The sequence below is a fragment of the Salvelinus alpinus genome, chromosome 31, assembly GCF_045679555.1.
Source record: "Salvelinus alpinus chromosome 31, SLU_Salpinus.1, whole genome shotgun sequence".
Lineage (NCBI taxonomy): Eukaryota > Metazoa > Chordata > Actinopteri > Salmoniformes > Salmonidae > Salvelinus > Salvelinus alpinus.
In genome coordinates, this window is record NC_092116.1 from 21,985,010 (window position 1) to 22,010,429 (window position 25,420).

Sequence of the window (25,420 nt, forward strand, 5' to 3'; positions counted from 1 at the left end):
TTCTGAAATGTTTTATGATGTGTAAGTAAGTAGTTGACGTTGGTGTCTGTATTTACTCTGGCTGCTTCGGTGCTATTTCTGACTGTAGCTATGATGGTAGCAGTAATGTAAAACTGATTTATAGCTCAAATATGCACATTTTTTGAACAAAACATAGATTTATTGTGTAACATGTTATAGGACTGTCATCTGAGGGAGTTGTTTCTAGGTTAGTTAGGTTGGTTCTAGGTTAGTTAGGTTGGCTTTGTGCATGCTACCTGCATGCTACCTGTGCTGTGAAAAATGTCTGTCCTCTTTTGTATTTGGTGGTGAGCTAACATAAATATACGTGGTGTTTTCGCTGTAAAACATTTTAAAAATCGGACATGTTGGCTGGATTCACAAGATGTTTATCTTTCAAATGCTGTATTGGACTTGTTAATGTGTGAAAGTTAAATATTTAAAAAAAATAGATTTTGAATTTCGCGCCCTGCACTTGAGCTGGATGTTGTCATAAGTGTACCGATATCGGGCTTGCAGCCCTAACAGGTTTTAATTACAGAAGATATTGCATTCTTTACCAAGAGGTTGGTATTACAGAGTCTAGTTTATAGTTAATCGACTAGCCGGCCTGTTTCCCGGACTCCGTGTGTAGGGATTTGTACATTGCATGAACAAGGCTATTGAACTTGACATTGGTGTCTGTCTTTATTCCTTTATCCAACACATCATACTGAAACATGGTATCAGAAGTGGCTTGAAAACCACACGTTTGTTATTTTTGCTAAGTACAGTATAGGCGCAGTTACGTTCCATATGCGAACACACGCCGTTTCCTAGTCACAACACTGATCAACTCGTTGTTAGCTGGCTAGCTAGCATCACTGCCTACCTCGATGGCTGAAGGCAAAGAGATCTCCTATTCCATCGCTATGGCAGCGAACATTCCGCCACCAAATCCCATGGTTCTCACAGGGGACTGGAATACTAATTGGGACAACTTCAGGGATGAATTCGAGGACTATGCACTGGCGACCGGTCTACATGAGAAACCCAACGAGGTCCAAGCGACAACTCTGAGGAATGCAGGCATATCTACCGCCACAATCTCACCCTCACAGCACAACAACAGTGTGATGCAAAGGCTATATTGGAGAATTACTTCAAACCTGCCAGGAACGTAATTTACGAGCGATTCGTTTTCGGTAGCTGCAAACAGGAAGGGGGTGAGTCAGTACACAACTTTGTAAACCGTTTGAGAGAAAGAACCGCCACTTGTGAATACAGGGGATTGAAAGATCAATCGAGGCAGGGTAATTCACCACGAACGGTGAACACAGAGAGCCCCATAGCATGGAAATACTGTGGAAATAAAGCCCTTAGATGCGTAATACTGTACATTAGAAAAACTGTAGAGGAAATTGGTAGCTGTAGGTCTACCAGCAAGCAGCATTGGTTTTAAATTGTATAACTAGGCTAATTAATTTGTCAGAAGAAATGTATTTTTGCAACTCTCGTATCTTATGTTTGTGTATTTATGACATCATAACAACACAGTTAAGAATTCACATTGATTATACATGGCTTTATATGAGTATAGCTATATTGAGTATACATGGCTTCATATGAGTATAGCTATATTGACAATACATGACTTTGAGAGTAGAGTCATGTCTTTGCTATGCCAGATTAAGTGATATGAAATGCTATTTTATAAAATAATTTCTCTGTAATTAATATTACCTGATTAAACTAATCATGTAAATGTAATTAACTAGAAAGTTGGGGCACAACGATATAATGTTTATAGAGCTGTTATCTTCCGAATAAACTCTTTAAAGAACTGGTAATCTTTTACATCAATAGCAGTCAATTATTAATCATCACTTTATTCAGTCTCATCTGAAAGTCGTAGAATTCTTGGTTATCTTCACAAACCCTGGCTAACAAGTTGAATCAGCAATACAAAATTTGGTTTAATTATTTATTTACTAAATACCTAAATAATCACACAGAATTGCATATACACAGGATGGCTCAAACATTGATTACTAATTATGTCATACAAGAAAACGTCCCTAGCGGACGGAACAGATATGACGGCCGGTTACACAAAAAAAGGGGGTTGGGTGAAATGAAAGCACGGGAAGACTGAGGAACAAAAGGTTTGGGTCTTTATCGGACCCATTTCAGCTATGCTAACGTAAATAAAGAATCTTATGCATTCTAAATAACCGCCCATTTGGAAAAGGAAAATGCAAGAAATATTTACTCTGAGCTGCGCTTCGATATATGTTGGTTGTAGATGGAAGGCCGGGTTGCCCAGCAGGGATCTCTTAGTCCTTTGAAGAATATGTCTTGTGGTAAAGTGGATACGTTGTAGTACCGTCGTCATGTGGTAGAGCAGATACTTTGTCCGTCCTTTCCTAGCCCACGTTTACTGCTGCTGCTACTAACTCAACGGCTAGGAGGTATCACTACTTTGGTGAATAAGAGTTCAAAGTTCATACCAAGTTGCCATACTTTTAACTTCTTGCCAATATGAGGGCGCTGTTTTCACTTTGTAAAAAATCGTTCCCAAATTAAACTGCCTCGTACTCAATTCTTGCTCGTACAATATGCATATTATTATTACTATTGGATAGAAAACACTCTCTAGTTTCTAAAACCGTTTGAATTATATCTGTGAGTAAAACAGAACTCATTTTGAAGCAAACTTCCTATCAGGAAGTGAGAAATCTGAAATCGAGGGCTCTGTTCCAGGGTCAGTTTATTAATTTGCATGGAATCTATGGGTCGACATGCACTGCATACGCCTTCCACTAGATTTCAGTAGGCAGTGAGAGTTGGAATGGGGTCTCTAGCCTAATCTGAGGCCGAACAAGACGTATTGGAACGGAAGGTCTGGTCTTTTCAACGTTTGGCCTGACGCGAGACGGACGTCTTCATTGCGCTCTGAAAAGCTATCGTTTTAGAAGTTAGATATCTCCGGCTCTGATTTAATTTGATATATGTGTTAAAAACATCATAATGTAGTTATTTTAAACCGAGTTATATCAGTTTATATCAGTTTATTCCGATTTTCGGTATTTTCTTTGTTTATGCGTTCTGGTGAGTTGGAGACTTCTGTGCAGCATGGCTAGCTTTGTTAGCTAATTCCACAGATGAAGACGACATTCTACCACCGAACAACGATTATTCTGGACAAAGGACAACTTGTACAAGATTCTGATGGAAGCTCATCAAATAGTAGGAACCATTTATGATGTTAATTCGTATTTCTGTCGAAAATGTTTAGACTAATATTGCGCCATTATTTTCGGCGCTGTCTCGCTATAACGTAAGCTGTATGTGTACTAACATTATTTAAAAAAATCTAACACAGCGGTTGCATTAAGAACTATTGTATCTTTAATTTGCTGTCCAACCTGTATTTTTTATTCAAGTTTATGATTAGTTATTGATTAGATTAGGTGCCTCTCCAAGATTTCTCCGGACAATTTGTTTGAATTTTGGCTACTTATTCACATTGTTCAAACACGAATTGTATCGCTAAATATGCACATTTTCGAACAAACCATATATGTATTGTGTAATATGATGTTATAGGACTGTCATCTGATGAAGTTTGAGAAGGTTAGTGAAAAAATTTATATATTTTGCTGGTTTATTTGCTATCGCTAACGTGCCTTGAATGAATGCGGTTGTGTTTTTGGCTATTGTAGTAAGCTAATATAATGCTATATTGTGTTTTCGCTGTAAAACACTTAAAAAATCTGAAATATTGGCTGGATTAACAAGATGTTTGTCTTTCATTTGCTGTACACCGTGTATTTTTCATAAATGTTTTATGAGGAGTATTTAGTTATTTCACGTTGGTTTCTGTAGTTATTCTAGCTGCTTTGGTGAGACTTGTGATGGTGGCTGCAATGTAAAACCAATATTTATACCTGAAATATGCACATTTTTCGAACAAAACATATGCTATACAATATATCTGTTATAAGACTGTCATCTGATGTTGTTTCTTGGTTAGTGACTATTTATATCTTTATTTGGTCGAATTTGTGATAGCTACCTATGTGGTAGAAAAATTGTGAAAATATGCGTTTGAGTCTTTTGCTATTGTGGTTAGCTAATAGAAATACATATTGTGTTTTCGCTGTAAAACATTAAAAAAATCGGAAATGGTGGCTGGATTCACAAGATGTTTATCTTTCATTTGCTGTATTGGACTTGTGATTTCCAGAAAATTTTATTATATGATATCCCTGTAGCGTTAGGCTAGGCTATGCTAGTCAGCTTTTTTGATGGGGGGATCCCGGATCCGAGAGAGAGAAGCAGTAGAGGTAAGCTCATGCTATATTCTGGCTGGTATAGTTGAAATTCATCCTTCCAGCGTGTCGATGGTCAACTCCACTTTGAAATTAGCCATTTGAACGTATGTACAGCAGTCCTCACGTCCTCGGAACACGATGCTAATTTCGTTAGGTTATCGTCTTAGCTTTCATAAAGGCGCTTATGTAGTTAGCAGAGAAGGGCGTGTTTCATAGTTTACAGCCAATGTCTGTTCACTTGGGCGGGGCCACTGAGTGAGCAGAGTTTTTACTTTATGAAAACCATTCTCATTTAGAAGCTAAAATTACATTTAATCTTTTCACATAGTTTCATATTTAAACATTTCAATTGCACAACAATTCCATGTGAGTCTGATAACTGGAATGTGTAGACTTTCCAAGATACAGTTTGTCGCCCTATCATCAGTAATAATGTCTCAGACAACTGATCTGACATCATATTTTTTAAGTACCATTAAGTACCAGTAATATTTTCAACTGGTTGGATTACCGAAATATGGTTCTGTTCCCCACCCTTTTGATGTTACCAGACTCTCTCTATGTTAACAACAGCTTTCCAAGAGTCACATCTGTAGAGTAGAAAGGGGGAAAGGTATTTATGGGGGTCATAAACCTCACCAACAGGGCAACGTCGGGACAATAGCTATACTGATGTTACGTAGTGTATAGTGTAGCAGTGTCAGGGGTTGTGTGGTGGATGGACGTTATGTTATGTGCCTGCGAGGTTTCTTTGTTTTTTGGCTGCCAGGATCACGGACAGCAATGCGATGTATTCCCCAGAGACAGGACCACGGACAGCTCAGGGGAAAACTAGACTGCAGCAGAACAGCCACACCTGTCTCAAGTTGTAATCAGAGCCAAACTGCAGACAAGTGAAACCCATCAGTGCCTCTACTTAACGCGCCGTGGGTTTTCTTTCTTTGACCCCGGCAGGTGAAGGAGTAGGAAGGTGATTGGAGAAGACAAAGCATACGGTGGAGGTTTTAAGGAGAAAGGAAATTATGATTTCAACAAGGATTGAACCCCCAAAGACCAAGATTGAAGGACATTCCACTGGCGACAAAGTGTTTACTCTGGTTGTTTTGAGTTTCGTATATCAAGAACGCTGTTGATGCCTGATTAATAAACCAGTTTAACCCTTCACTTGGACTGGTGGTGTGTGATTGTATGTATAAACCCTGTCTTACAAAGATCTTGGCGTCGAAACCGCCACAATAGCTATACTGATGTATTCATGACTTTATATGAGTATAGCTTCAGCAGTGCAGTGTATGACCTAATTTGCCCCAAAAGTGCTTTGTGAGTTAACAGCAATTGATGTGCGACTTCAGAGATGGCCAGTGTAACTATTTTGGGTGGGTGTTAAATTGTTTGTTGACTTGCTCCTGTGTGAATAAGAGGCCTGTCAGCAAAAATCTACAGTACACAGGCCTACACAGAGGGTTCAGGATGTATACACTTATGCTTTGTAATGCCAGTAAGAGTTTTAATTTCATACAAAACGTAGTCACTCAATGGTTATATATAATTGTGAGCGGACCAAGTAATTGGGCGTCACTCTAAAGCGGGAAGGTGGAACAAACGAGACAGGAGTAGGTTTTCTTGATTGAACACAGTTCTATATTGAGGGCATTTGGTCAACACAAACACTCCAACATAATCAATGAAAATCTTCTTCTCCAGATCAAACAGGAACACAATACGATTGTCTTTAAACTACCACAAAAGTCACGGGATTGTCACCGATTTAATGGTTCTTCATAGATAGCTCCTCTGTCTCGGTGGCCATCTTCCAGAGATAGTTCTTCCCCCTCACTACTGGTTCCATACTCTCTCTTATAGGGGAAGGAGAATATCTCATTAGTAGTGTCAGCTGTGCTTAATTGCCTCTGGTTACCTTGTCTCCCATGCCTTGTTGGGCTACTATAGGTGAGCCCAGCCTGCCCTCTGGTGGTCCTTCCACAATATGCAATTGATTCAAATATTTTCATCAATGTGTAACAAAGTAAAAAGAAAGACAAAATACGTATCTGATTGAATTGACAATTTGCTAACACCATACTAACCCTAACCCAACCTAGGGCTGTTGTGGTGACCGTATTACCGCAACACCGGCGGTCACAAGTCATGAAGGCAGTCAACTTCCATGTGACCGTTTAGTCACGTTAATTAGGCTTCTCCAAGTTCTGATGCTTTCTGCTGGTAATTAGTAGTCTACCAAACTTGCTAGTTGCCTGGTACTAAGCACTCTATTGTCCATCTAATCACTCTGACATCAATGCAAATGTAATCGAATCTAATCAAACACTTCATGCAAGTCCATGAGCTCATGTTGCACAACATTTCTATAGGCTATGCAATTGCGCAAGACAAGAGTGATGGGCTCTATAAAAAAGAGGAGGATTACATCAGCTTTCTATAGGCTAGGCCTACTATATTTATTTCTCAACTTTCTGTTACAGTTTCTGTTTTATTTTGAGTGTTTTTCCTTAGGTTACTGCTGGAGGGCACCCGTACCTTGTTTCTAGTTTCCAGGTTACCCTGATTGTTTCTTATTGGCTTCACCTGTGTTTGATTGCCCCCTCTGTTCACCTGGTTGCCTGGCTATTTAGGATCCTCTGTTCACCTGGTTGCCTGGCTATTTAGGTTCCTCTGTTGGCCTGGATCCTTGCTTAGCTCTTATGTTTAGTGCACTCTTGTGTGGTTGCCTTGTTTCTGTTAAGACTTTTAGTAAAGATCTGGATTTACCCTTACCTCTGCTTGCTGTGTTTCTCTGTGACTGGGTTCGAGTTCGTACAAGCATCATTGTAACACCTTCCTAATATTAAGCAAGGTGCTTATATTTATAACAGGAGTATAGCCTACCTGACTGGAATGAAAATGAACCATGTCAAAAGCATCCTCCAGTTGCTCTTTAAGTGCATAGATGACATGTTTTCACCCTGTCCCTGTTGTAATACAGGTGCATGATAGTGGTGCGTTCTCAATCAAAACTAATGTCATACAAGTATTATTTAGTATATGTAAAGATTAAATCAAGAATAGTCTGATGGGTGACAATATTAGCCTATTATATATTATCACTTGAGAATGATGCCCAGCATAAGAAACAATTACTTTTTTTGCGACATTTTCTAATCATAGTCGCACACCTCATGTAGCCTAGCCCATAGCTCTATATAAAGTTGCCAAATGACTTCTTAAAACTAAGTACATTAATCCGCTTTACACGGGGTGTAAAGCCTAACTGACAAACATTAGCAGCGTGTGAGTTTACAGTTTGGGTAAGATCATTTTCACCAGAAAAATGCACCTTCATAATAAAAGCATTACAACAATAATTGCATTTGCAGTCACTTTTGATGTGTTTTCAGCTAATTATAGCCTACTACCATGTGCGCATTGCTGCGCTTATAATGTGAATAAATAGCCTAATAGCCTAACATTTTAAGCTATATGTTCTGATCTGTTGGGTCAGTCATATTGCATAAAAAAGGTTTTTTGATGCTAGTGGTTGTATTAATTTGGGATCTATCACATCCCACAACTGGCCCAGACTATGTTTGGAATATTTATTTATCGCACAGAACAGAATAGGTTGACTTTTGCACTATGGGGGATAGTAGATTGACATAGGCTAGTGCTTTTGCTGTTCGTTAGGCCTACTCCTCTTGTTGGCTGACGAAAAGTAAATGTGGACAGTTCTTCCAATAACTTAAATATGAACCTCGGAATTGGATAAGGACACGTGCAGTTGTGTCCCCGAAGTGTCGGTCTTCACTTGTAGCCTGTGAGAAAGACCCGATCAAGTGATGGAGAGCCATGTGAGTGAGAGGTGATTCAGAGCGAGCAGCTCTCAGGGAGAAGGGCACAACGGCTACTGGCTGCAAAAGGAATGACATTTTTTTAGGGTGCATTCCGGCCACACAAAGGGAATGCCACTGTAAAATTCTAGGCATCATCAAGTGCTTGTCAAATTGTGAATGAGTGACTGATGTCGTGTGTACAGCCTGCGCCAAAAAACTAAGCAGAGCTCATGCCTTTCAAGCTATTTTTTTCAAATCATTAGAGTCGCATCATGCAGCCTTACAATGTATTAGACATCTAAATATATAGCCCAACGTTTGTAGAACAATTAAAGTTACATGAATAACTCTTAAGCATATAGGAATACCTATTTCTTTGTTAACCGCTAAACCTAAAATAGCCGCATGTGCGCACTTCCTCAAATCTATTGGAGAAAATATCCTTTCTATTTTATTCAGCTTTGTTCAATTTTATTCTTCATACAATAATGCAACGACATTCTAAGCAAATCTTGTCTGCTAAATTAACTAGTGTAGCCCACAGCCATTTGGCATAGCCAGATCAGGACCTAAAATAAGGACATCTCAAAGTATGCTTTTCTGTTCTTCTGAAATAGACTACATTTTCTTCATATCATGCTTCTTTAGACCTGTCTAAAATAAATAATGGATTTATTGTGAATTTGTAGGCTATATTACATGGACTTATTAGACTTTTTCAAATGTTAATGTTCCAAAGGTCTGCACCAGTTGCTTGTATGTGTGGAAGCCAGGAGATGCTAAATGTGTTTATGCTAATTAACAGTGAACTACCTTGACACCGACAGTTATTTGCTTGACAATCATCGGCTGACAACATTTTGTGACCGCCACAGCCCTAACCCGACCCTAACTCTAGCTGTAGCCCTAATCCTAATCCTAACCTGAAGTGAATGTCTTTCACCTATAAGGCTGAGCAATGCGTGACATCACCCTGTTTTGGTGATGACCAGTGGGTCTGAGTTCTCCTCCCCATTCAGAAGATGTGGGCTGAGATATGGATATATTTCCCCAATAAAGGAATACCCAGTGAAAGAATGTATGTGAGCCTTAGCCTCCACATCATAAAAAGACACCAACCCCTCCTCATAATCCACAAACACCCCCACCTTCTGGGGCTTTTCTCTCAGTGACAACAGAAAAGGCGGGTCCCCCAAGGCTCCGTATTTGGCACCATTATAATTCACTATAGCCCAGTAACCGTTAGTAGGATTCACAGAGAGCTTCCCCTTCCTGTTTGCATCTCCTCTTGCTATTCCCAGATCCCAACCCGTCTTGTTCCCGACATCCACCTCCCAGTATGATCTCCCAGAGGTTAGCTTGTTGTGTCCTAGGACGCTGCCGAAGTGATCGAAGCGATGCGGACAGTCAGGGAGGTCCTGTATCTTCCCTCCATCTCTCACTTCTTTCCCGTCCTCAGATAGAATCAGCTGTGTGTTTGCTGTGTCCGGGTCCAATGTCACATCAACTGAATAACATCATATATGGTTGTTATTGATATGAAAAGATATATGGGCATATATAAGGCCTATCAGTTGGCCTGAATGAGGTTAACATGTGGCCTACTACAAAATGAATGTGGTTGAGATGTACTCTAAAATATTTGTATACTAATGTAGTTTTACACTGAAATAAAAAAAATATACACCTGCAAACTTCAGGATCCTCTCAAGTTCTGTGGAAGAAATCACATATTTGGGCTGTCAGGGTACTTGCAACATATCAAGCTAAACAGAAAAACACTGGAAAGTAGTCCTATACTATTTACAGTTGAAGTCGGAAGTTTACATTCACTTATGTTGGAGTCATTAAAACTTGTTTTTCAACCACTCCACAAATTTCTTGTTAATTAACAAACTATAGTTTTGGCAAGTCGGTTAGGACATCTACTCTGTACATGACATAAGTAATTTTGCCAACAATTGATTACAGACAGATTATTTCACTTATAATTCACTGTATCACAATTCCAGGGGTTCAGAAGTGTACACTAAGTTGAATGTGCCTTTAAACAGCTTGGAAAATTCCATAAAATTATGTCATGGCTTTAGAATCTTCTGATAGGCTGATTGACATCATTTGAATCAATTGGAGGTGTACCTGTGGATGTATTTCAAGGCCTTTTTTCAAACTCAGTGCCTCTTTGCTTGACATCATTTGAACATCCAAAGAAATCAGCCAAGACCTCATAAAAAAATTGTAGACCACCACAAGTCTGGTTCATTCTTGAGAGCAATTTCCAAACGCCTGAAGGAACCACGTTCATCTGCACAAACAATAGTACGCAAGTATAAACACCATGGACCCAAGCAGTCGTCCTACCGCTCAGGAAGGAGACGCGTTCTGGAGACGCGTTCTGTCTCCTAGAGATGAATGTACTTCAGAGCAAAGGACCTTGTGAAGATGCTGGAGGAAACAGGTACAAAAGTATCTATATCCACAGTAAAACTGTGGTCCTATATCGCCTCTGCTCCAAAACCGCCATAAAAAAGCCAGACTATGGTTTGCAACTGCACATGGGGACAAAGATCATACTTTTTGGAGAAATGTCCTCTGGTCTGATGAAACAGAAATAGAACGGTTTGGCCATAATGACCATCGTTATGTTTGGAGGAAAAAGCGGGAGGCTTGCAAGCCGAAGAACACCATCCCAACCGTGAAGCACAGGGGTGGCAGCACCATGTTGTGGGGGTGCTTTGCTGCAGGAGGTACTGGTGCACTTCACAAAATAGATGGCATCATGAGGTAGAAAAATTATGTGGATATGTTGAAGCAACATCTCAGGACATCAATCAGGAAGTTAAAGCTTGGTCGCAAATGGGTCTTCCAAATGGACAATGACCCCAAGCATACTTCCAAAGTTGTGGCAAAATGGCTTAAGGACAACAAAGTCAAGTTATTGGAGGGGCCATCACAAAGCCCTGATCTCAATCCTATAGAAAATTTGTGGGCAGAACTGAAAAAGCGTGTGCGGGCAAGGAGGCCTACAAACCTGACTCAGTTATACCAGCTCTGTCAGGAGGAATGGGAAGCTTGTGGAAGGCTACCCGAAACATTTGACCCAAGTTAAACAATTTAAAGGCAATGCTACCAAGTACTAATTGAGTGTATGTAAACTTCTGACCCACTGGGAATGTGATGAAAGAAATAAAAGCTGAAATAATCATTCTCTCTACTATTATTCTGACATTTCACATTCTTAAAATAAAGTGGTGATCCTAGCTGACCTAAGACAGGAGATTTTTACTGGGATTAAATGTCAGGAATTGTGAAAAACTGAGTTTAAATGTACTTGGCTAAGGTGTATGTAAACTTCCGACTCCAACTGTATTATTTTTAGTACGGTTTATATTGTCTCAATCTTTTACCAACTGAGGAGAGCTTCTCCAGCTCGTGCTTGATTCTCTCCGTCATGGTCGACCAGCTGCTTCTCATGGTGCCAAAGGAGAGTGTAGTATCAATGGAGGCCTCAGTCCAGTCTCTGCCATCACACAGCCCCGACAGGGATGGGAAAGTCTGGTGGCGAGACAGATGGAGGGACAAGGGAAAGAAAGAGAGGGAGACAGAGGAATCAATAGAGAGAAAGAGAGACACATTAACAGAGATAGATGACAAAGTTCATTGAACACTTGTTTTTCATTACACTGTATCATTATTATGAAATTCAAATTCAACCATTTTTAGACAGACAATAGACACTCCAGTCTAGTACACTCCATGTACTGTATTTCACACAATACTGGTACACAAACACATGCATCAACTAACATCGGAACAGCTTGCAGAATGTTCAGAGTGTGGTGCCAGTGGAGATCATGTGTGGATCATATATTAAAAGGGTTATGTCAAAGTAAAATTACTCACCTGCAGGAAGTGAATGTGATCCTTGAGGTCAGCAACATCCTCCAATTCACCAATGGTTTCTTTCAGTTCTCTGATCTCTCTCTTCAGCTCCTGGGTGAGTTCTCCTGCCTCTCTCTCCACCTCCTGCTGCCTCTCCTCCATGGGCCTGAGAGCATCTAGATGGGTCTCCTCTACAGCTGCTATCACTGCTTTGAACACAGAGTCAATCTCCCTCCTCTCCCTGTCCATGTGGGCCTAGAGGATGGATGGTGGACAACAACTCAGTATTAACTCAATGTCTCTCTCCCTCCTGTGTTTTTGTCTTTGTCTGCCTCACTTTTCACTTTAACTTTCTCTCTGTGCTTGTCTCACTGTCTGTGTTTCATGTCTCTCTTTCGCCCTGTCTATGTGCAACAGGTCTCTCTTTCTCCCTGTCTATGTGCAACAGGTCTCTCTTTCTCCCTCTCTATGTGCAACAGGTCTCTCTTCCTCCCTGTCTATGTGCAACAGGTCTCTCTTTCTCCCTCTCTATGTGCAACAGGTCTCTCTTTCTCCCTGTCTATGTGCAACAGGTCTCTCTTTCTCCCTGTTTATGTGCAACAGGTCTCTCTTTCTCCCTGTCTATGTGCAACAGGTCTCTCTTTCTCCCTGTCTATGTGCAACAGGTCTCTCTTTCTCCCTGTCTATGTGCAACAGGTCTCTCTTTCTCCCTGTCTATGTGCAACAGGTCTCTCTTTCTCCCTGTTTATGTGCAACAGGTCTCTCTTTCTCCCTGTCTATGTGCAACAGGTCTCTCTTTCTCCCTGTCTATGTGCAACAGGTCTCTCTTTCTTCCTGTCTATGTGAAACAGGTCTCTCTTTCTCCCTGTCCCTGTCTATGTGCAACAGGTCTCTCTTTCTCCCTGTCCCTCTCTATGTGCAACAGGTCTCTCTTTCTCCCTGTCCTTCTCTATGTGCAACAGGTCTATCTTTCTCCCTGTCCCTGTCTATGTGCAACAGGTCTCTCTTTCTCCCTGTCCCTGTCTATGTGCAACAGGTCTCGCTTTCTCCCTGTCCCTGTCTATGTGCAACAGGTCTCTCTTTCTCCCTGTCCCTGTCTATGTGCAACAGGTCTCTCTTCCTCCCTGTCTATGTGCAACAGGTCTCTCTTTCTCCCTGTCTATGTGCAACAGGTCTCTCTTTCTCCCTGTCTATGTGCAACAGGTTTCTCTTTCTCCCTGTCTATGTGCAACAGGTCTCTCTTCCTCCCTGTCTATGTGCAACAGGTCTCTCTTTCTCCCTGTCTATGTGCAACAGGTCTATCTTTCTCCCTGTCTATGTGCAACAGATCTCTCTTCCTCCCTGTCTATTTGCAACAGGTCTCTCTTTCTCCCTGTCTATGTGCAACAGGTCTCTCTTTCTCCCTGTCTATGTGCAACAGGTCTCTCTTTCTCCCTGTCTATGTGCAACAGGTCTCTCTTTCTCCCTGTTTATGTGCAACAGGTCTCTCTTTCTCCCTGTTTATGTGCAACAGGTCTCTCTTTCTCCCTGTCTATGTGCAACAGGTCTCTCTTTCTCCCTGTCTATGTGCAAAAGGTCTCTCTTTTTCCCTGTCTATGTGCAACAGGTCTCTCGTTCTCCCTGTCTATGTGCAACAGGTCTCTCTTTCTCCCTGTCTATGTGCAACAGGTCTCTCCGCCTGTCTCATGGTTAAATATGTCACTGTTACAGTCCTCCATCTCTGTGTTTGCAAGTAAACAGGTAGTACCTCACTCTGACTTAACCAGGCCTCACCTTGCACTGCTCCACAGACACCCTGATCTCCTCCACCTTTCTCTCCCTCTCCAGGATTCTCTCCTGCATATCAGCCTTGGTGCTCCCCAGGTTACCCTAGGACATACAAACATGTACACACACACACACACACAATGAAACTATCTCATAGTTTTGTGGTAGGGTATTTTATGTTTTCATCACTCAATACACACTCTCATTCAGACACACTCAATACTACACACTTTTTAAACACAACGAAACATCTACAGAATTTATTGAACCAGTTGAATATATGACAGCATGAAAACCCATTGAAAATATGACACCTTCTTCCTGTCCCACTCCATTTCCACGGAGATGACCTCGTGACCCTCCTCCACGCAGAGGGCACAGACACAGCGCCCCTCTGCCCTGCTGTACAGCTCCAGTGGACGACCGTGGGTCAGACACGCCCTCCCATCCAGGTCCTTCACAGGGGCCACCAGCCTGTTTATACATTTTAAACAGTACACTATATTATCCATCTAAGTGTGTGTTTTCTGATGAAGTTTTTTTCTATGCAATTTTCTGTATTTCTACAGTTTTATTGTGAACTGTTAGCAAGAATCAATAAAGTTAAAGTAAATCAAGCCATTCAGGACATCCACAGGGGCCACCAACCTGTGGCCCTTCAGCCTGCCTGCTGAGGTGTGGGGGCCCAGGTGAGTCTCGCAGTATGAGGCCAGACACACCAGACAGGACTTTTGGGCATTGAGCTTCCTCTCAATGCAGACGTCACAGGCCACCTCACCTGGAGCTCCAGAATACTCCCCTGGCTTCCTCTCCTGGGCCTTCTTCAACTCCTGAATGAGAGTACTGAGGATGATGTTCACCTGTGGATGATATTGTGCTTTGTTTATCAATTTGATGCTCTTACTGTTTATTATCTATCCCGTTGCCTAGTCACTTTATCCCTACCTATATGTAAATATCTACCTCGTACCCCTGCACATCGACTCGGTACTGGTACCAAGTGCATATAGCTAAGTTATCATTACTTATTGTGTATTTATTCCTTGTGTAATATTTGTTCTACTATTTCTAAATTTGTTCTCTCTGCATTGTTGAGAAGGGCCTATAAGTAAGCATTTCCCTGTTAGTATACAGCTCGGTTAGTCTACAAATCATTTGATTTGATTTTAGTACAATACATCCCCCCCAAACAACAGGTTGATGTAGAGGGGAAAATGGCTGAGACAGGAAGTGTTATATTGATTTTATCTGGCATTAATTCACCTGTGGGTTCCTCCTTAGATGCTCCTTGCAGACGGGGCATATGAGGTCATTGAAGTGGAGGTTGCATTCCAGGCAGGTCTGGCAGAAGGTGTGGCCACAGGGGGTGGTGACCGGGTCCTTAAACAGGCCCAGACAGATGGAACAGTTGAGGTGCTGCTCAATCAGGACAGGGGTGTTGATGGAGATGGAGACTGCAGATGAGAAGGCCATGTCTGATATGGGATGTTACAGATGTCAGATTAATTATTCATTGTTCATTAAACAGACAGTCTGCAGTTGCAACATCATTTTAAATGCCTCATGAGCTTAGTTAAACTGTAGTACTCCATCAGAACCCAAAATATAAGATTGTTTTACTCCAATGTTTGGAAACAAACACTATGTATCCTCAAAACATGGTTAAAACTTTCATCTTGATATAATGGATGGTCAGCCCTTGCATCCATAGGTCTGTCTATGAATTTAGGAGTGGTTACATTTCTCCAGCCCCATTGATAAGCTTTATACCGAAACAGGGGTGGGAATCACACTCTGTTATTGTTTCAACTGCTGATTGCCCCTTTAAGAGACTAAAGCGCATATTAGAGATGCGTTGTTGGTGGTGCATAGTTTGGTTTTTGCCCTAGCAGTACACAGCTGATTTAAATAATCAACGTTTTTTATTTGAATCAGATGTGTAGTGTTAGGGCAAAAACCAAAACGTGCACCCCATGAGGTCCCCAGGAAGAGTTTGGAAAACGCTGCTTTACAGAATAGTCACAACTTTGCTGTGTAACTGAGGCACTAAAATGAACAGTGTTTGGTCGCCCTCTACTGGTACAGGAACAGTACAACACCATCCTGATGTCTATAGTACATTGTCTATTGAGGTATTGCATCAGTCAAATGAGATTTCACAGTGAGACATATAGGTATGCCCACATATGGTATGACCACTGACACACCCATATAACGAGAGATGACTCTAAGACACTGTGTGTATACCTACCTACCTACTGTACCTACCTACCTACCTACCTACTGACCTACCTACTGACCTACTGACCTACCTACCTACTGTACCTACCTACCTACCTACTGACCTACCTACTGACCTACTGACCTACCTACCTACTGTACCTACCTACCTACCTACCTACCTACTGTACCTACCTACCTACCTACTGACCTACCTACCTACCTACTGTACCTACCTACCTACCTACTGTACCTACCTACCTACCTACTGACCTACCTACCTACCTACTGTACCTACCTACCTACCTACTGTACTTACCTACCTACCTACTGTACCTACCTACCTATCTACTGTACCTACCTACCTACCTACTGTACCTACCTACCTACCTACTGACCTACCTACCTACCTACTGTACCTACCTACCTACCTACCTACTGTACCTACCTACCTACCTACTGTACCTACCTACCTACCTACTGACCTACCTACTGACCTACTGACCTACCTATCTACTGACCTACTTTCCTACTGACCTACTTTTGACTATTTCATTGAATGAGGCTAATTGTTGGCTAGTTTTGATGCAGAAATAACAATAAAAGTAGTTTTACCATAGTCCTTCAAAGTATAATATGTCTATCAACAGTATTCCACCATGTCATAATGTCTTACATCTATGGTACCTGTACGTGGTCAATAACAAACAATCAATAATACATGACAGTTGAACAACATTCCTTTACATCCTATGTCAACACATCCTGACGGTAGCATAATGTACACATAAAAGTCATACAATCGGTTTTTACTATAAGAAAAAGAGTACTACCTTTCAGCTGATGCGATCTTCCTTTACTTCAGGCTCCTATAGTCTCTGTGTATTTGATCTCTAATACTCTCTGTCTTTTCTGCCTTGAGTTTCATTTCTGAAAACATAATAAATACACACCCCTTTCCCTGAATTAGGTATTTCTACATCAGAACCAGTGTGGGCCTATGCAAACGTGTGTGTGTGTGTGTGTGTGTGTGTGTGTGTGTGTGTGTGTGTGTGTGTGTGTGTGTGTGTGTGTGTGTGTGTGTGTGTGTGTGTGTGTGTGTGTGTGTGTGTGTGTGTGTGTGTGTGTGTGTGTGTGTGTGTGTGTGTGTGTGTGTGTGTGTGTGTGTGTGTGTGTGTGTGTGTGTGTGTGTGTGTGTGTGTGTGTGTGTGTGTGTGTGTGTGTGTGTGTGTGTGTACGTGTGTGTGCGTGTGTGTGTGTGTGTGTGTGTGTACGTGTGTGTGTGTGTACGTGTGTGTGTGTGTGTGGACGTGTGTGGACGTGTTTAACTATTCTTGTGGGGACCAGAAGTCCCTACAAGAATAGTAAACGAACAAAAAGTTGACCAGCTGGGGACATTTTGTTAGTCCCCACAAGGTCAAATGCTATTTCTAGGGGGTTTAGGGTTAAGGTTAGAATTAGTGTTAGGGTTAGAATTATCTTAAATATTAAGGTTAGGAGCTAGGATTAGTTGTAGGGTTAGGGTTAGGAGCTAGGGTTAGGATAAAGTTTAGGTTTTTGGGTTAGGGTTAGGGTAAAGGTTAGGGTTAGGGTTAGGGTAAGAGTACGGGTTAGGATTAGGGTTAGGTTTAGGTTTAGGTTTAGGTTTAGGGTTAGGGTTAGGGAAAATAGGATTTTGAATGGGACTGAATTGTATGTCCCCACAAGGTTAGCTGTACAAGACTGTGTGTGTGTGTGTGTGTGTGTGTGTGTGTGTGTGTGTGTGTGTGTGTGTGTGTGTGTGTGTGTGTGTGTGTGTGTGTGTGTGTGTGTGTGTGTGTGTGTGTGTGTGTGTTTGATGCTTGAAAGTCAAACGTCTTTCTTTGGCATTCTGTTACGTTAACGACAAGCTGCAGTATTTACACAAGACAAAGACAAACTTTGCTAACTGCACAATCACAAAATGGTGACAACCCTGTGTAAAACTTGATTGGTAGGTCATACTGTTTTCTGGCAAAGTTGAAAATAATTAAACATCTTCACATTTCCTCTGGTCAAATTATAAGAAGCCATACATTTTAGTGGTGCGCGGGTCAGCTGTTTGTTCACCCGCAATTGCTAATAACCCATCTGCAACAGCCTGACTATATGTAATAAAGTCAAAATCTGAGGCCCACACACAACCCTAACCCGCAAATATAGACAATACGCTATAAGCTACAGTCAAAGACGGCAGAAAGATTTTTTGACAGCGGTTGCAGGATTTCTTTTTTGCTTGAGTAAGATATGTTCCTGCTTATAATTTGACATTTTGGTAGGCTATTTGTTAGTCAACGTGTCTATAGTTAGATACATGTAGCTTCTCTATTGTCATTATATGTTGCCATAGAAGACTAAAAAAAAACCTGTGAAACAGAATAATGTAATAGTTTGATAGAATGAATGCTTCAGTCTATATAGTTATATCAGTAAAGTTCTCTCTGTCATCAAACATTTTTATTTTATGTACAAAATGTCCAAATGACATCATTTTGACCGATGGTAAGGAAAAAGAAAGCTGTGAAAACGACTCAACGTGTTTCTGATAAGATTTCAGTTAAGTTTCAGATCTCGACTCCTGTAGCTGGACGCCGCTCGGGGCTGATGGATGTTTCCCCGCCTTGTCATCTGTCCCTATCCGAATGGCCTGTGCTTCCTGGAACTTGCCTGCCAAGGAAGTCGTCTCCATCTGCTTCTCCTCCTCCATCTTGTAGTGGAGTAGACAAAGAACAGCAAGAGGATTGTTTCAATCAGAGCTGGTCCCATGTCACAAGTCGTGGAAACCGAAGGCAGCGGCATGCTGCTAAGCAGACGGGACGCGTGCGAGAGGTTCGGAGCAGATTGACATCAGTTATAGCTTCGCTGTACCTGTTCTACCGGTGCCTTTATCGTTGGGATTGCCTGTGTCTGCGACGGCTGTGCTGATTTCAGCTACGCTGACTCCAGCAGCGGCTTTGTTGTCGAGTTTGGAACCTTTCCCTCTCTCTGGATCTGACGGGGCACTGCCTGCTATGGGAGGTTTGGATCTATCCCAGGGGGCAGCGAAAGGTTCAACGAATTGTGTGAGGGGTAGGAATGGGTGGATTTCTCCATCTCCTTCTCCGGCCATTGTATTGGGAAGATCAATGATGAGAAATGTCTCAGTACCTGAGCAAAAACATTGTGCTATCCATGAGCACAAGACATTAATAAGCTGCTCCCAAACATTTTAAACCTACATCAGGAATTTGAGTTTATGATTGTTCATGTGGGATTCAATAATATTATGAAGGGCAGCCGAGAACGTTGAGACAATGACTGACCCAAGCCCAGCTCAGTTAATCCCTACCATTGTGTCGCTGAGTTGTCATAATGCTTAAGCAAATGTACATTATCCCAGGGGCGTTGGAAGACACAATGTAAGTAACCTAATTTATGTCCCTCTTACTGCCCTGAATGCTTCTGCTGATCTTACAGCTAGAGTTATATAGCTAGCACTGAGGCGGTGTGCCCTAGTAGAAAATGCAAAAAAAATAGCCCACGTTACAATGTGTTTTTATTTAACTAGGCAAGACAGTTAAGAACAAATTCTTGTTACAATGACAACCTACCCCGGCCTCTCCTAACCCAGACGATGCTGGGCCAATTGTACGCCGCCCTATGGGACTCCCGATCACAGCCGGTTGTGATACAGCCCGGGATCAAACCAGGCTCTGTAGTGGCACCTCTAGCATTGAGATGCAGTGCCTTAGACCGCTGCGCCACTCGGGAGCAGGGTTCATGAAATCAATAATTTGCTAGTAACAGATGATGTTCATATTCTGACAATCTCTGAAACTCACTTAGATTATACCTTTGATGATACAGTGGTAGCAATACATAATATCTACAGAAAATACAGAAATGCCAAAGGTGGAGGTGTTGCCATTTATATTCAGAACCACATTCCTATAAAGCTTAGAGAGGATCTCATGTTAAATACTGTTGAAGTAATATGTCTTGAGGTTCATCTGCCTCACCTAAACCCATTCTGGTGGGAAGTTGCTATAGACCACCAATGTCTAGCAGACAGTCTCTGGATAACATGTGTGAAGTACTTGATAATGGATGTGATATCAACAGAGAGGTATATTTTCTTTCATCAAGCTGCCCACTCAAGAAAAAGCTTCAAACTGTAACTAGTGCTTGCTTGTAACCTTGTCCAGGTTATCAGTCAACCTATCAAGGTTGTTACAAACAGCACAGGAATAAAATCAACATGTACTGATCTCATCTTTACTAATGCTGTAGAAATTTGCTTTAAAGCAGTATCAAAATCCATTGCATGTAGTGATCACAATATAGCAGCCATAGATAGGAAAACCAAAGTTCCAAAGGCTGGTCTAAGAATAAAAGGTCACACAATAGTGATTCCTATGTTGTTGATGTAAATAATGTTTGTTGGTCTGTGGTGTGTAATGAGGAGCAAACAGACGCTGCACTTGACACATTTCTGGAAATTGCTTATTCCAGTTACTATTTAGCATGCACCCATTAGTGAGTTTGGAAGTAGTGAACAAATTATTAGAAAGTGTTTGCCCTCAGGCCTGGAGGGAAGCAAAAGTACTTCCGCTACCCAAGAATAGGAAAGCCCCCTTTACTGTCTCAAATAGCCGACCAACCAGCTTGTTCCCAACCCTTAGTAAACTTTTGGAAAAAAATGTTTGACCAGATACAATGCAATTTTACTTTCAGACTTTCAGCACGCTTAAAGGGAAGGACATCAACAAGCACGGCACTTACATAAATGACTGATGATTGGCTGAGCGAAATGTATGATAAAAAGATTGTGGGGGCTGTATGTTGTTAGACTTCAGTGCAGCCTTTGACATTATCCATCATAGTCTGCTGTGGATAAAGAGTAACCTGCCCAAAAGAACACAGAGGGTGTTCTTTAATGGAAGCCTCTCCAACATAATCCAGGTAGAATAAGGAATTCCCCAGAGCAGCTGTCTAGGAGCCTTACTTTTTTCAATCTTTACTAATGACATGCCACTAGCGTTGAGTATAGCCAGTGTGTCTATTTCAGAGAGAGTGAAATGACTGCAACACTTAACAAAGAGCTGCAACTAGTTTCAGAAATTACGGCAAGGAATAAGTTAGTCCTAAATATTTCTAAAACTGAACACATTTTATTTGGGACAAATCACTCACTAAACCCTAAACCTAAACTAAATCTTGTAATAAATAATGTGGAAATTGAGCAAGTTAAGGTGACGAATTGTTGGACTGTAAACTGTCATGTTCAAAACATGTTGATACAACAGCAGCTAAGATGGGGAGAAATCTGTCCATAATAAAGCTCTGCTCTGCCTTTTTAACAACACTATCAACAAGGCAGGTCCTACAAGCTCTGGACTACTGTTTAGTCGTGTGGTCAGGTGCCACAAAGAGGGACCTCGGAAAATTACAATTGGCTCAGAACAGGGCAGCACGGCTGGCCCTTAAATGCACACGGAGAGCTAATATTAATAATATGCATGTACATGACTCAAAGAGGAGAGATTGACTTCATCACTACTTGTTTTTGTAAGAAGTGTTGACAAGCTGAATGCACCAAGGTGTCTGCCTTGGTAGCAGCTAATGGGGATCTTTAATACAAATACAAATAGCCTACTTTATGTGGTTGAAATGCTATCAGCTTTTATGATGAAGACAGCACCTCAACAGATGGTGTCAAAGATGCAGAAAGAAAGAAATCACTTTTCTCCTCTACTGTTCCCAAGTCCAAATTCTGCCTGCATTTGGTGTATCATTTTCATTCAAGAAATGTTTTTTTTTCTGCAGGAGTTTATAATAAGGCTATGTGAGAGGTTATAGACGTACAGTCAGTGTCCAGATTTCAGTTTCCATGTAACCTATCTAGACAGTAGGCTACAGTTTCCTGGACTTTCCATAGGCCTATTAGGAAGATGTCGCTGACAGACATGGCAGCTCTGCCCCTGAGCAACTTTGCAGTACTTCGTTTTTTTGTGTGTTATTTCTTACATTTTTAGCCTACAACGTGTTTTGTGTTGTTACACGCAGCCTGAAAGAATATGGATATAAGAGTGGCGGTAACTCACCAGCATTACAACCAGGTTATCATGAGGTGCTTTGAGAGGCTAGTTAAGGATCGTATTACTTCCACCTTTCCTGATACCCTAGACCCACTTCAATTTGCTTACCGCCCCAATAGATCCACAGACGATGCAATCGCCATTGCACTGCACACTGCCCTATCCCATCTGGACAAATCAAATCAAATCAAATCAAATTTTATTAGTCACATACACATGGTTAGCAGATGTTAATGCGAGTGTAGCGAAATGCTTGTGCTTCTAGTTCCGACAATGCAGTAATAACAACAAGTAATCTAACCTAACAATTCCACAACTACTACCTTATACACACAAGTGTAAAGGGATAAAGAATATGTACATAAAGATATATGAATGAGTGATGGTACAGAACGGCATAGGCAAGATGCAGTAGATGGTATAGAGTACGGTATATACATATGAGATGAGTACTGTAGGGTATGTAAACATAAAGTGGCATAGTTTAATATGGCTAGTGGTACATGTATTACATAAAGATGGCAAGATGCAGTAGATGATATAGAGTACAGTATATACATATACATATGAGATGGGTAATGTAGGGTATGTAAACATTATATTAAGTGGCATTGTTTAAAGTGGCTAGTGGTACATTTTTACATAATTTCCATCAATTCCCATTTTTAAAGTGGCTGGAGTTGAGTCAGTATGTTGGCAGCGGCCGCTAAATGTTAGTGGTGGCTGTTTAACAGTCTGATGGCCTTGAGATAGAAGCTGTTTTTCAGTCTCTCGGTCCCTGCTTTGATGCACCTGTACTGACCTCGCCTTCTGGATGATAGCGGGGTGAACAGGCAGTGGCTTGGGTGGTTGTTGTCCTTGATGATCTTTATGGCCTTCCTGTGACATCGGGTGGTGTAGGTGTCCTGGAGGGAAGGTAGTTTGCCCCCGGTGATGCGTTCTGCAGACCTCACTACCCTCTGGAGAGCCTTACGGTTGTGGGCGGAGCAGTTGCCGTACCAGGCGGTGATACAGCCCGACAGGATGCTCTCGATTGTGCATCTGTAGAGGTTTGTGAGTGCTTTTGGTGACAAGCCGAATTTCTTCAGCCTCCTGAGGTTGAAGAGGCGCTGCTGCGCCTTCTTCACAACGCTGTCTGTGTGGGTGGACCAATTCAGTTTGTCCGTGATGTGTACACCGAGGAACTTAAAACTTTCCACCTTCTCCACTACTGACCCGTCGATGTGGATAGGGGGGTGCTCCCTCTGCTGTTTCCTGAAGTCCACAATCATCTCCTTTGTTTTGTTGACGTTGAGTGTGAGGTTATTTTCCTGACACCGCACTCCGAGGGCCCTCACCTCCTCCCTGTAGGCCGTCTCGTCGTTGTTGGTAATCAAGCCTACCACTGTAGTGTCATCCGCAAACTTGATGATTGAGTTGGAGGCGTGCATGGCCACGCAGTCGTGGGTGAACAGGGAGTACAGGAGAGGGCTCAGAACGCACCCTCGTGGGGCCCCAGTGTTGAGGATCAGCGGGGTGGAGATGTTGTTACCTACCCTCACCACCTGGGGGCGGCCCGTCAGGAAGTCCAGGACCCAGTTGCACAGGGCGGGGTCGAGACCCAGGGTCTCGAGCTTGACTGACGAGTTTGGAGGGTACTATGGTGTTAAATGCTGAGCTGTAATCGATGAACAGCATTCTCACATAGGTATTCCTCTTGTCCAGATGGGTTAGGGCAGTGTGCAGTGTGGTTGCGATTGCGTCGTCTGTGGACCTATTGGGTCGGTAAGCAAATTGGAGTGGGGTCTAGGGTGTCCGGTAGGGTGGAGGTGATATGGTCCTTGACTAGTCTCTCAAAGCACTTCATGATGACGGAAGTGAGTGCTACGGGGCGGTAGTCGTTTAGCTCAGTTACCTTAGCTTTCTTGGGAACAGGAACAATGGTGGCCCTCTTGAAGCATGTGGGAACAGCAGACTGGGATAAGGATTGATTGAATATGTCCGTAAACACACCAGCCAGCTGGTCTGCGCATGCTCTGAGGACGCGGCTGGGAATGCCGTCTGGGCCTGCAGCCTTGCGAGGGTTAACACGTTTAAATGTTTTACTCACCTCGGCTGCAGTGAAGGAGAGTCCGCAGGTTTTGGTAGCGGGCCGTGTCAGTGGCACTGTATTGTCCTCAAAGCGGGCAAAAAAGTTATTTAGCCTGTCTGGGAGCAAGACATCCTGGTCCGCGACGGGGCTGGTTTTCTTTTTGTAATCCGTGATAGACTGTAGACCCTGCCACATACCTCTTGTGTCTGAGCTGTTGAATTGCGACTCTATTTTGTCTCTGTACTGGGACTTAGCCTGTTTGATTGCCTTGCGGAGAGAATAGCTACACTGTTTGTATTCGGTCATGTTTCCGGTCACCTTGCCCTGGTTAAAAGCAGTGGTTCGCGCTTTCAGTTTCACGCGAATGCTGCCGTCAATCCACGGTTTCTGGTTTGGGAATGTTTTAATCGTTGCTGTGGGTACGACATCGTCAATGCACTTCCTAATGAACTCGCTCACCGAATCAGCATATTCGTCCATGTTGTTGTTGGACGCAATGCGGAACATATTCCAATCCGCGTGATCGAAGCAGTCTTGAAGCGTGGAATCAGATTGGTCGGACCAGCGTTGAACAGACCTGAGCGCGGGAGCTTGTTGTTTTAGTTTCTGTTTTTAGGCTGGAATCAACAAAATGGAGTCGTGGTCAGCTTTTCCGAAAGGAGGGCGGGGGAGGGCCTTATATGCGTCGCGGAAGTTAGTATAACAATGATCCAGGGTTTTACCAGCCCTGGTAGCACAATCGATATGCTGATAGAATTTAGGGAGTTTTGTTTTTAGATTAGCCTTGTTAAAATCCCCAGCTACGATGAATGCAGCCTCAGGGTGTGTGGTTTCCAGTTTACAAAGAGTCAGATAAAGTTCGTTCAGGGCCATCGATGTGTCTGCTTGGGGGGGAATATATACGGCTGTGATTATGATCGAAGAGAATTCCCTTGGTAGATAATGCGGTCGACATTTGATTGTGAGGAGTTCTAGATCAGGTGAACAGAATGACTTGAGTTCCTGTGTGTTGTTATGATGATCACACCACGTCTCGTTAATCATAAGGCATACCCCCCCGCCCCTCTTCTTACCAGAAAGATGTATGTTTCTGTCGGCGCGATGCGTGAAGAAACCAGCTGGCTGCACCGACTCCGTTAGCGTCTCTTGAGTTAGCCATGTTTCCGTGAAGCAGAGCACGTTGCAATCCCTGATGTCTCTCTGGAATGTTACCCGTGCTACCCGACAAGAGGAATACCTATG

At 42.3% G+C, this 25,420-nt stretch overlaps 2 protein-coding genes across 2 annotated transcripts in view; one reads left to right on the plus strand and one right to left on the minus strand.

The window, feature by feature from the left end:
* Positions 1-25,420, plus strand: part of LOC139561149 (butyrophilin subfamily 2 member A1-like) — a 66,294-nt gene that overhangs the window by 22,008 nt on the left and 18,866 nt on the right. The window lies entirely within an intron of this gene.
* Positions 8,606-15,394, minus strand: LOC139561589 (E3 ubiquitin-protein ligase TRIM21-like). Its single transcript, XM_071378811.1, has 8 exons — positions 15,056-15,394; positions 14,441-14,652; positions 14,107-14,266; positions 13,799-13,894; positions 12,047-12,280; positions 11,551-11,698; positions 9,831-9,857; positions 8,606-9,650 (listed from the first exon to the last, which is right to left on the minus strand). The coding sequence occupies exons 1-8, from the start codon at positions 15,263-15,265 to the stop codon at positions 9,112-9,114; spliced, it is 1,626 nt and encodes a 541-aa protein (XP_071234912.1). The 5' UTR covers positions 15,266-15,394; the 3' UTR covers positions 8,606-9,111.